Source organism: Acromyrmex echinatior, chromosome 1, assembly GCF_024713525.1.
Source record: "Acromyrmex echinatior isolate Ae372 chromosome 1, ASM2471352v2, whole genome shotgun sequence".
NCBI lineage: Eukaryota > Metazoa > Arthropoda > Insecta > Hymenoptera > Formicidae > Acromyrmex > Acromyrmex echinatior.
The window spans coordinates 27,854,264-27,867,195 of NC_141852.1; the positions used below are offsets into that span (position 1 = coordinate 27,854,264).

The 12,932-nt window shown below is 30.3% G+C and overlaps 2 protein-coding genes across 4 annotated transcripts; one reads left to right on the forward strand and one right to left on the reverse strand.

Moving 5' to 3' along the window:
• Positions 1–699: 699 nt before the first annotated feature.
• Positions 700–2,597, forward strand: LOC105148158 (Actin-related protein 6). Its single transcript, XM_011059704.2, has 3 exons — positions 700–986; positions 1,077–2,045; positions 2,149–2,597. Exons 1-3 carry the CDS (start codon positions 913–915, stop codon positions 2,276–2,278), a joined length of 1,173 nt encoding a protein of 390 aa, XP_011058006.1. The 5' UTR covers positions 700–912; the 3' UTR covers positions 2,279–2,597.
• Uba5 (Ubiquitin-like activating enzyme 5) lies at positions 2,449–10,954 on the reverse strand. Of its 3 annotated transcripts, none has more exons than XM_011059703.2 (6): positions 10,629–10,954; positions 7,409–7,544; positions 7,144–7,340; positions 6,872–7,058; positions 4,705–5,038; positions 2,449–2,804 (listed from the first exon to the last, which is right to left on the reverse strand). In XM_011059703.2, exons 1-6 carry the CDS (start codon positions 10,769–10,771, stop codon positions 2,617–2,619), a joined length of 1,185 nt encoding a protein of 394 aa, XP_011058005.2. In that variant the 5' UTR covers positions 10,772–10,954; the 3' UTR covers positions 2,449–2,616. The 3 variants fall into 3 exon arrangements, with proteins under 3 accessions (XP_011058005.2, XP_087262815.1, XP_087262816.1); XM_087406689.1 differs by lacking the exon at positions 10,629–10,954 and adding an exon at positions 10,144–10,601; XM_087406690.1 differs by lacking the exon at positions 10,629–10,954 and adding an exon at positions 9,982–10,120.
• Positions 10,955–12,932: the final 1,978 nt, after the last annotated feature.

The following is a 12,932-nucleotide window of genomic DNA, read 5'->3' on the forward strand; positions in this document are numbered from 1 at the left end:
TCACGAAAAAAATGGGTTCGAAACATGGTTCCGGAAAAGCGCTGTATAGACGAATAATGTAACTAGATCTATAAAGTACTGCCAGAGAGAAAGAGGACATGACGATCCAAAACCTGTAACCGCAAAATGATATCTAAAGTCACTAGATTATAAAGTACCGCAATTGATTTCAGAAATGTCGCGTAAAAATGGCCGAAGTGCACATAGTACACGATTTGAAGTACACCAGGATCAATTGAGTGCAGCTAACCTAACCGTACATTTTAGAAACATTTTCAAATGTTTACCTTGGCCGAATAATCTCTTAAAAATGTTCAAGCTCATACGATGATCACGTGTGATGTATACTTTCATATTTCTGAACAGTTCTGAACTGTACTTACACATATTCTTCGTGCACTTTTATGCACAAAACTTCTACGACAAATAAATCCGTATTAAACTAAAGAACACATAAATCGAGCATTCGTACATATTTTTTTTTGTTCATAAATAAACTAATTATAACTAAAAAACATTGATTTACATATTTGATGGCTTTATTTTCCCAAAAACACGTAATGCAAATGCATAAATTCGAAATGGCCGCATGAAAATGGATGCGAGTTTGCGGTACTTTATAGATCTAGTGACTTTTAGCGCGATACGCGTACAAAAATTAACTAGGTAACTATAGGAACCGCACAACCGTGCCGCTTCTTTTCTCTTCTATTAACCCCCCCCCTCCCCCCAAAGGTTATCACAGGATCTATGATCCAAATTCGCCGCATGGTATTGTGACCCTTTTTTAGGGTCCTTGGGTCAAAAAACTAAGCAGGGGAATAATAAGAAGTGTGACGTGCCCCCTTTTTATTACTGGCAATTACATTAAAATTGTATTTGAAATCTCCTTTATTATATATTTTTTTAAATATGACTAATTCTACTTTTATTCTTGATAATGGTGCTTGTACAGCAAAAGTTGGTTTAGCCAATGAGACACCCAAGTAAGTACTACTATTACTTAAAAGAGACGCTTACGTTTCGATTGACTGAAAAGTGATGCATTTACTTATTAATCGATGAAAATATTTTAGATTTGTTCCAAATTGTATAATGAAAGCAAAGAGTGAACGTCGCAGACCTTTCATTGGAAATCAAATCGAAGAATGCAGGGACGCCTCTGGACTATTTTATATTTTACCTTTTCAGAAAGGTTATCTAGTTAATTGGGACATTCAAAAAACTGTATGGGACTATATGTTTTCAAAAGACTTATGTTCGGTTAATTTAAATCAGTTATCTGTGATAGTGACCGAACCTATATTTAATTTTCCAAGTGTTCAAGAAGCTATGACAGAGATCTTCTTTGAGGAATATGAATGTCATAGTCTCTTAAGAATAAATGCAGCAAGTCTTTCGTGTTATAATTATAGAATGGAATATCCCACTACAAAATGTTGTATAGTAGTAGATAGTGGTTACAGTTTTACACACATTATTCCTTATGTTAATGATGCAAAAGTAAAGGAAGGAATACGAAGGATAGATGTAGGTGGTAAACTTTTAACAAATCATCTGAAAGAAATCATATCTTACCGTCAGCTACATGTTATGGATGAAACATATGTAATTAATCAAGTGAAAGAAGATTGTTGTTTTGTATCACAAGACTTCTTTAAGGATATGGAACAAACCAGATATAAATTAGAGAATAATATTATTAAAGATTATGTTTTGCCAGATTATACAACTCTTCGACGTGGATATCTTAAAGACCCTGAGCCACCCAACGAGCAGCAAATATTACGTTTGACTAATGAGAGATTTGCAATACCAGAAATATTATTTCATCCATCAGATGTTGGCATTCGACAAATGGGTATTCCAGAAGCCATTATGGATTCCATAAAAGCTTGTAGCGAAGAAACATGGCCCCATTTTTTATCCAATATTATTCTTACTGGTGGTAATACAAAGTTTCCAGGATTTAAAGACAGAGTGTACAAAGAAGTTAGAAGTTTAGCTCCAGCTGAATATTCTGTCAACGTCTACTTACCACAAAAGTACTATATATATATATATATACATATATGTGTATATATTACATTTGCTATTTCTTATTTTGTGAAAAGTTAATAAGACTAATAAGATTCTTCCAATTTTTAGTCCAGTTACTTATGCATGGTTTGGTGGGAAAAAACTTTCGGAAGATACAATATTTCCTAATCTTTTAGTGACAAGAGAAGATTATGAGGAAGAAGGATCATCTCTGTGTTTTGAAAAATTTGACATATAATTTTGTTATACAATATCTATTATTATAAAAGTTTTAATATAATTAATAAATACTACTAATCAATATAAAAATATATAAATATTTCAAAAAATTTTTTATTTTATATCATGAAAATTAATATTGTACTATATATCTTAAATAATCTTTTTATTAATATGAAATTGCTACCATTATTAAAATATTGTACTTTTATTAAAAAATTATTTTGTAACAAACATATAAATAATTATTTTATAAATTATAAGTAACAGGTAATTTTATATATCTATGACAAAAAGGATATATTGTGCAAATATAAAAGAAGTTTACATTTTTTAAATGTCTGCATTGAATTATCTTCAAATTGATTTCATCTCCGCCATTAATTCTTCTAAACTTAATCCTGTAGATTCAGGAATAGTTTGTTCTTCTGAATTGGTTGCATAGGTAGGCGTTGGTACAGTATATGCATGTCGCACACCTGAAGCTGACAATATGCTTGCTTTTTCATCGGAATGATCACTTCGTTCATCGACCAAGCAAATTCCTATTAAGAAAAATATTTAAAAATATTGTTCGAAGATGTAAATAAGATGTTTTAATTGTAATTACAAATTGAGGACTAGTGCGAGTTGATGTGCAATTATGCATGCGATTAATTCAAATTTTCTTAGGGGAAAGAAGATAGAAATAACAGATTTTATATGGGGCATTATCAAGGTTAGATCAAGATCAACATAAATTTTTTAAATAGGAACCTAATTTTTATTGCATATTCTTGTAGCTGAAGTCGAGACATTTTCAAAATACTAACAAAATATTTTTTCATTAACCTCTTGCCCTATGATTTAAGTTCCAATAGCACGTATCATAATCGTTTATGTTTAGCCTGATTGATTTTCACGACTCTCACCAGTGATTACTCATGTTTGGTCTGATTTTCTTACCATAAGTCTCATACGATATTGTAAGTGAAGGGGTTAACTTTTCGAGTTATAAAACCTGGTGTACTGCTGACATTAGTATTATCCAAGATGTAGATTACTCAGTCATGGAGATTACTCAGTCGGATTTAATCTGTGTGTATCTGAGCATACGTGTATGTGTGGGAGAGGAAAAATTACACTTTTAGATTGTTTGGGATGCTTTATTGATAAAGACTTATGTAAATCAAGCATCCTAAAAGATTGAAATCTCCGTTACGTCTACATTGTTTATTTTGGATAATTGGCTAAGCATAGAAAATGTATGTTAGTCGAGCTGGTCTCATCAGTCCAATAATGAATAGAAACAATATAATCAGTCCAATAATGAATAGAAACAAGAACAGATACATATAACTTTTGATTCCCCTTCTCTTCTCTTACACATGCACATGCGCATGTATATACATGTTTACACACAACAGATTACCTCCATGTGGTACACTTGGGTCATGCTAATGTCAGCAGTACAGTAACTGTCAAGTTTTGTAACTCGAAAAGTGCTTAATGAAAAAAATTTATCTACTTTATTATAATGTTTTGAAAATGTCTCGATTTCAGCTACAAGAATATGCAATAAGAAATAGTAGTTCCTATTTAAAAACCTTCTTTTCTTTAAGAAAATCTACAACTTTTATATAAAACTTTTTCTTATATATATCTCTCTTAGTTTCTAAGACTCATATTCCGAATGCGCTTTTATCTCTAAAAATCTATAGTATGCGTAATATAAATTATAGCATGTTAGCGCGCTAACATTGTTGTAAGTGCGTTCTGAATACGGGTCTAAGATATCTGATTAAGGCGATTAAAATGCCCCACCTTGTATACACAGGGTGTCTTTTGTAAGTTTTTTGCCAAGCACTTTTGTGTAGATAGAGCGGACTAAATTGAGTCGAAAAATCCTGTACCATTTTGCAATTTTTTCAATAATTAATGAGATATTGATTACAAAAATAGTCAAATATTGGTCTTCAATAATTTTTTACTCAAATATTATCAACTTTACAGAAAAACTATAAAAGACAAAAATCAATAATTTTCTTCTCATAAAACTCTAAGAATTTTTTCAGAGTTTTTAATTAACTTTTTAGTATTGCATCTTATTTTTATCAACATGGGAAAATACGGTATTAAAAAATTCTGAAAAAATTCTCAGAACTTTATATATATATATACATAATTCTTCTCATATATATATATATGAAAAGAATATAAACAATTTTTATCTCTCACTGTTTTTCTGCAAAGTTGATAGTATATGAGAAAAATTATTGAAAAGAACCAATATTCATCGATTTTTAGTGATTAATATCTCGTTAATCATGAAAATTGCAAAATAGTAGAGGATTTGTCGATTCAACTTAATCCGCTCTATCTATACAAAAGCGGTTGGCAAAAATTTATGAGACACTCTGTATATGTATACATGTGTGCGTACGTGCGTGTGTATATTTTATATACCCCATTCATTATCTTCATGTACAGGTTTCTCAATAATAGCAGTTTGGTTCTGTTGGATTTTTGGCTTTGCCAAATATTCTTTTTGCCTTTGTTTACAATATTTATCATCACAATTTGGATTTGGTCGCAAAGTCATAGTAGGAAAGAAATCTTCCATAGCATTGTAACCTAAATAATGAGATATTTTGCCAAATTTTAATAAAAACTTTAAAGTATTCTGCACCAAAAAGCCTGCTACGATACCCATCGTAGTAGGTAATGACGCAGCACATACTCCTTCACGTTTCAAAGTTTTCTCATCAATGCTAGATGCTACAATCAAAGGTGGAGCACACTGAAAATTCGAATGTACTATTAAAATAATCGCAGAATAATTTTTATAAAATAATTATAGATATATAAATAATCTTTTTAAATGAAATTAAAAATCATAGTGATTTTCAAAAATATCAAAAGGTTTGCAGATTATCACTGTGTTTTTATTCATTACTAATGTCAACGTTTCGCCCTTATGAAATGAACGACAGGGTTCACAAAACAATGGATAATTGCAATGGTTGGCATTAGCAATGGATAAAAACATGGAAACAATTCACAAACCTTTTGGTATCTTTAAAGATGATAGCCTAAAAAGCATTATAGAGTGATTTTTTATGATGTGTCAACAATTTGTTTTAAGTGGTATACAAATATTTCTATTGAATTAACAAATTCAATTAACAAATTTTGAAAAAAAAAGCTTTATTCTAACTTCAAGCATTTATTTCTTATCATAATGCTTCTATACACGAATAATATAAAATAAGATGTAAAAATAAATCAAGTTAAGAAAACTACCTAATAATTACTTAAGAGATGGATATATTATTTTTTTATATATAATTTGTAAATATATAGGGTTTCATTTTAAGTGATACAGTTCGATTATCTTAAAAATGAAGTATTTTCGAAAAAAATATTTCATACGAAAGCTATAGAATTAAGCTATCTAATTCTAAATAAGTGTGTTATATAGGAAGTAATGTTAGTATGACCTTTTAGTGTTGTTTAGATCACATTAAAATTATAAACATTTTTTATTACATATTCTTACATTTGATTAAATATTCTTAAAGAGAACTTTTAAAAATACAATAATGAAATTATTTTTAAGTACTTCCGAATTGAGACTTTAAAGTTACAGTTCTATTGACATTATCCAAAGGGTTCGGCTGACATGTGTTCTTTTGAATATTGAATAATAAACAACTATGTGTTTTCTTTACATCAATTAATTCAGCTCATTATTCTTTGCATAAAAATATTGTCAAAAAATATTAATAGTTGAGACATTCTAGATATATTTCAATATGTTTCAGCAGTGTCAGACTAAACTATTAAAACTAATAAACTACTAATAAACTAATACATTTATGTACAGAATAATTAGAGAAATCATATTAAGTAAAAAAAATTATATTTTTTCATTTTTTTTAAATAGCCTTTAAAATATCAATTTTTTTCGAAAAAAAAAAATTAATTGTATTATTATTCGTCCCCGTTCAGTCCATAAAACTTTTGTCTTTTTCGAGATATTTGTCTGATAATTAAAATAGGACACTGTAGATATATATATATATATATATATATATGCTGTATATATTAGGTGTTGGAATTAATTCGTAGCGTTTTTAATGAAAGAATGTTATTTATTTCACATGAGCATTAAAAAATACATTAATGAAAGTACTTCCCATCACTTGTAAAACGCTACGAATTAATTCCAACACCTAATATATATATATATATGTATATGCAATATATATATATATATATATATATATATATATATATATATATATATATATATATGCTGCTCCTCGCCCTGATGAAGTGGCAAGGTTCACGAAACGTTGGCATTCCAAGAATGGATCTGGACATGGAGGAAACCCGTGAAACATAATCTTTATAAACAAAATGTAATATCTACAAGAGTCAATACTATAAGTTCAAGTGTACATTAATTTTATTTTATTCATTTGAGATTCAATCGATGTCGCTTACATCTTAAAATTGTAAAACTTTCATTTGAAACATTTTCTCCTAATATGTTTAGGTCTATGTGTGGAAAAATATATCACTTAAAATAAACGGTTTGGTATTAATTATTGAATAATTGAAGTCTTACTGCAAAACAAGCTGTTTCACCAGGTACAATAAATTGAATGTGACCAGATACTGCGTTTTCAGATACGCCACTTTCAAACCATTTCTGATTAAGTTCATTACAAGCAGTATTTATTGCCATGCGAGCTTCAAAATTATCGACACAACTCAGTACTAAATCGACTGGACCATTTTTCAAACTAGAGTTACTGCAAAAATGTATAATTTAAATTAAGTAAAACCACTAAACCATATATCGATTTAAAAAAATTTAATTTGTAAACGTATGTATACCTTATTGTATTCATAAAATTTTGAAAATGATTAACAGTCGTAATATTATAGTTGTGTATTTCAATTTCCACATCAGGATTTATGTAATGCAAAGTATTTGCTGCAGCCTCTACTTTACTCTGGCCTGTTTGATATGGTTGAAAAAATAACCTATTCATATTTGCAAGTTCTACACTATCATAATCAAACAGTATTAACTGAAACATATAGTAAAACATTAAATGATTCATTTAACACATAATCTATGTTATTATCATATTCCCACCTTTCCAATACCGCATCTTGTCAACATTTCTGCTGTTACACTACCAACACCACCAATTCCAACTATAGCTATCGTTAATTCTCGTATTTTTTCATAATTTTCAATGATACCCATACGCTTCAATGCCATCAATCGGCTGCAAGATATTAGAAGTATATATTAGAAAGTAAATACAATTACAAATTTATAAAACTCAGAAAATTCTCTTTTACACATTTCTTTTAGTAAAAAATTGGATAGAAACATTTTATTTAAATTTAAATATTGAGAAAAATATGTTGTACTTTATGTCCTAGACCAATTATACTCAATTCTTAGGACCGTAGCAGAAAGACTGACTTACGATTTTAACGGACCTTCTACAATAAGTCATTAATCATAAATCAGAAGTCAGAAGTTTCAAAATTGATCAGTTACAGTCGCAATTTCTAGTTTCTAACTTCTGATTTGTGACTAATGGCTTATTGTAGAAAGCCCATAAGACATAAGTCACAAGATAGTTCTTATGCGTTACTAAAAATAAGATTTAAGTCATAAGACACTGTCTTAAGATAATAAGTCAGATTTCTGCTAAGGCTCTTAAAGAATTATGAGTAGCATCCTTGGATTCTGGACTATATTTTGAGTCATTACCAATATTGGAAATCTGTAGTATGTATATATAATAATAATGTGAACTAGAAAGGATACGAGCAGTAGGAGTCAAGCGCAGAAGACATCGCGCAAATAATATATCTATAAAGTGTGAAACTTCTTTATTCATTAAAACACACATGTTTCGACTCACTTTTGAGCCTTCCTCGGAGACAACACAAACTAACATAAATAAATTGTAAATAAAAATTATCCTGTTATGATGAATTCCCCTATCTCGAGAATTTAAATGCCAGAATTAAACCCAAAAAGAGTGAAAAAAAAAGAAAAAAGAAAAATGGATGAAAATGAGGAAATGATGGAAATATCAGAATAAAGAATATGAAAAATTAATTTATCAAAAAACTTTAAGATTATAATTAATTATTCCAAAAATAAGAACGCTCACCTGATCACAAATCACAAACTATATCATAAACATTACTATGAATTATTCAAAAACCGGTTCTTGATATTTTGGCTAGTCAGTGTCAGATAGTGAGTCACTTTTAGTTTTAGCTACTATTATTCAAGGTTACAAATGAAAAAATTTAACATTAAAAAACGCTAATCAATTCCATGAAAATGAAAGTTGGAAAGTAATCAAAAATCACGCCAGAAAGACTCATTACTGCATACAGACGACACTGACTGACTAGACAACAACCTTTGTAGCTTGTCTATGATCAGGAGGTAGGCCTTACGAAGCCCCTCCATATCCGTCTGTAAGTTGAGTCCATGCGTCTGTCTCCTGATGAATATCATCTTCGAAATCAATCTCTTCCTGTAGTGAGACTCCTCGTCCAGTATTGTAACGTTGTCCCAATCGAAATTATGGCCCTCTTATAACCGATGCTCCGTTATGACATTAGTAGAGTGTTCTCACATCGGATGTGGTTCTTATATTCCGTGATTCTTGACCTCAGCTGTCTATACGTCTGTCCTACATAACTTGCATCGCAACTCTTACACGAGATCTTATAAATAACATTCAACTTCTTGTCACGCGGTAAAGGATCCTTATGCACCCTAATGAATTCTCGCAATTTATTAGTACTATAGAACGATACCCTCACGCTTGCTATTCAACTTGCTTAACTTCTCAGTAATATCACAAATGAAAGGAACAGTGAACCACGAAGGCTGCACTGCTTCAACCCTATTATCATTAACAACACTCTTCCTATTACTAGCCATAATAATTTTCTTCAAACGATTGTTAATATTCTAAAATATAAAGTTCAATGAATAATCATTCTCTAACAATATTTTAATAATGAAACACAAATTATCAAGGTGAAATTTAGGATTCTTACTTTTGGGATAATTAATTATAATCTTAAAGTTTTTGATAAATTAGTTTTTCATATTCTCTATTCCGATCTCCATCATTTTCTTATTTTCGTTCATTTTTCTTTTTTCTTTTTCTTTCACTCTTTTTGGGTTTAATTCTGGCATTTAAATTCTCGAGATAGGGGAGCTCACCATGACAGGATAATTTTTATTTACCATTTATTTATGTTAGTTTGTGTTGTCTCTGAGGAGAGCTCAAAAGTGAGCCGAAACATGTAAGCGTATTTTAGTGAATAAAGAAGTTTCACATAGATACATTATTTGCGCGACATTGCGCTTGATTTCTACTGCCCGTATCCTTTCCAGTTCTTTGATTTATAAGAAGTTTTGGTTAGTATAATTTATTACACACAGATAATAAGTGAAGTATAAACTTTCAATATTGGCAGTAAATATTAGAATGTACTCTCAATAATGACATTAACATTTATAAACAATGTTTAATAAAACTTTTTAATAAAATTTGCGTTTGTAAAGAAAATCTTTAAAGAATAATAAAATATCAATATAAAGTAGAATTATAAAAGTTATTAGACAAGTTTAATATAAAGAAAAGTTAACAATAATTATTAAATTATTATGTTTACACAGCTTATAACATCGATATCAAACTAGTTAATCATCAAGCTATTCCTCTGAAGAATGGAATGACTGTATGTATTGGCCAGTTTCATAACATCGGTATAGTAATTTTGCCGAAAATTGAGCCGTGTAAAATGTCAATGTAATTTTTAAATCTAATATCTTACTTTAATATTATAAAAAAATAAAAAATTATTCTGTGTGCTTTCCAACAAGCAACACAGTTAACACAGTGATTATTTCATCCTTATTTAACATTGGCAAACAAGGATGTAATGATTCACTGTAAGTCTGTTTTCTGTGGCTGAACTATGGTATTGATGGTCAACACCATCTAGTGACAAAAAACCGCGGATACTTTTTAGATGATCCAATATATACACTTTTAGAACTTAAAATGAGATAGATATATGTTTAATATTTGTCGAAAGCGAGAAAGAAAGTTCTAGAGCAGTCTAGTACAAGAACAAAAAACAGATTATGTGTTACTTGCTGTGTTACTGTGTCATCTGTGGCACTCGCTGGAAAGCATATGTTATTATCTTCTAATTATATCAGTGATGGTAACAAGTTACATAAAATAACGTACCTAATCGTCTAATTTTGTACATACTAAAATAATAAAAGTGACGACAAACATTTTGAAACTTACCTATATGGATTCGAATCCACTACTTCATCTGACATATGTTCAATCCTTCCCCTTGTTGTTAATGTCACATTTTTATCTTTCTTTTCTTGCAGCTCGTTTTCGAGCTCTATGACTCTTTGTCGTAAATTTTCTATTTCATTCATATTTCAATAAAAAAAAGAAATAATTAAAATTTAACTAAAATAAATTCTGCAAAAGAAAGATCGTTATTATAATAATAGCAGGCGCCAGTTCTTCTCAAGGTGTGATCCAGCCACTGTGCAGATTGCTGAGTGCAAAGCACAATATATACAGTAACGCAACTCTCTGTCGGTATCTTTGATATTAATGTTGGCCAAAATGGAGTGCGCATGCGTGAAATAAGTAAGTACCCAACGTTGTCACGGTTACCACCTAAATTTCTTTCTCTTTTCATTCTTTTTTCACTCTGTCAAAATTCCTCGCAAAACTCACTAGATTTATTCGCATCGCAATTCAACGAATTCGTTGAAGTAAGTGCTATTGTAGGAACGTATTGGAGCATATTAGAGCATGCGACGCGAATAAACTTAATATTGCAATTAAATAATTTAAACTTTATGAAAATTAATAAAAATAAATTGTAAATATATTAAAAAATAAAGGAAAAATATAGAAAAATTAGGAGAAATATTAAATTAACTTAAAATTATATATTTGTATAAAGAAATATTATTGGGTCATCTAAAAAGTATCCGCGGTACTTTGTCACTAGATATATAACCATCAACACACATCTAGTGACAAAAATCCGCGGATACTTTTTAGATGACCCAATATATAATTATATATCTATGAAAATATTGGGTCATCTAAAAAGTATCCGCGGTATTTTATCACTAGATATATGACCATAAACACACATCTAGTGAGAAAAAACCGCGGATATTTTTTAGATGACCCAATATTATGAGAAAGCTGATATAAAAGAAATGTATATACATATATGTCCAAAAAAGAAATTTAAAATACAATAAATAAAAAGAAATCTTTCTTGCTCGGTTCTCTATGTTACTTTTGTTCACTTTTTATTTTATCACTTTTTCACAAAAATTAGATGAATCTTTTGAGGTTTCTCACACAACATTTCATCAAATGGATAATACATGTAATACTTCCCTCTAAATTTCTATTGCAAGCGTTAGTTGCGGCGCTCAAGTTAATTCTTTTTTCCGATTTTCCTCTTCCCCCACCCCCCTCTCTCTCTCTCTGGTGTCAAGGCATTCTGCGTGAGGACCTTTTGTAAGCTTCAGCGATAGATTTTAAGTTAGTGTTCGGTAAGATTAATCATCCCTTTATGTTCATTGCGAGATCGACTGCTGTCATTGGATAATTGCTCGCGTCGTCAGATAAATGTTTATATTGTAGATTTTCTTAGTTTCTCATATTCTAATCTAGTAATGCGATATTCGAGCCATCATACGCACGCAATCTCTATTCTTTTAATTTGTACGTTCTAAATATTCATTTGAATTTATATTACACCTTATGGTATATGAGTAAAAATCAATGAGTAACATTTCTTTGCAAACTTAACGATTTCCCGCCAATTGTCCTTTGCCGTTAGTCATCGCCGGCGCCCAGACACGCTTGGCATCATATTGGGCACAGCAGCCACAACGTAGGCTGGTATTCGTAAGGCGGAATCCATAGACGGTGCTCAAGATTCGAGATGGTCTTAAGCTGGTGTATGAACCAATTAGAGAGCCGTATTAGCATCTTAAGACATTGCTTGAGATTAAGACAGAACTATGATTCCGGCTATAGTCCCTTCTTATATTCAAAACCGTCTTAAGTACGGTCTAAAGAAGTCATGAACCAATCAAAAGGCTGCATTAGTGTCTTAGCATTATTTAAGACGGTCTTGAAATAAGATTCTTCGACTATGAATATCGGCCGTAGCCACATACTGCCGCGCACTACTGCCCTCTGACAAAGTGAATGTAAACTACATAGCAACGTTCACTTTTCTTAGGGTACATCGTTCATTTTTCGAAACTGGAGATGATAAATCGATAATTTGGTTATCTATAACAGTGTATGTAGAGCACGATTATATGAACCAAATATCGGTTTATCATCTCCAGCTTTGAAAAATGGACGATTACGTTAAAAATATTTTACTGCTAAAGAAGAAGTTTTAATGTTTACCAGTTTGTTATATATTGGGTCATCTAAAAAGTATCCGCGGTACTTTGTCACTAGCTATATGACCATCAACACACATCTAGTGACAAAAAACCGCGGATACTTTTTAGATGATACATAATTAATACAATACATTAT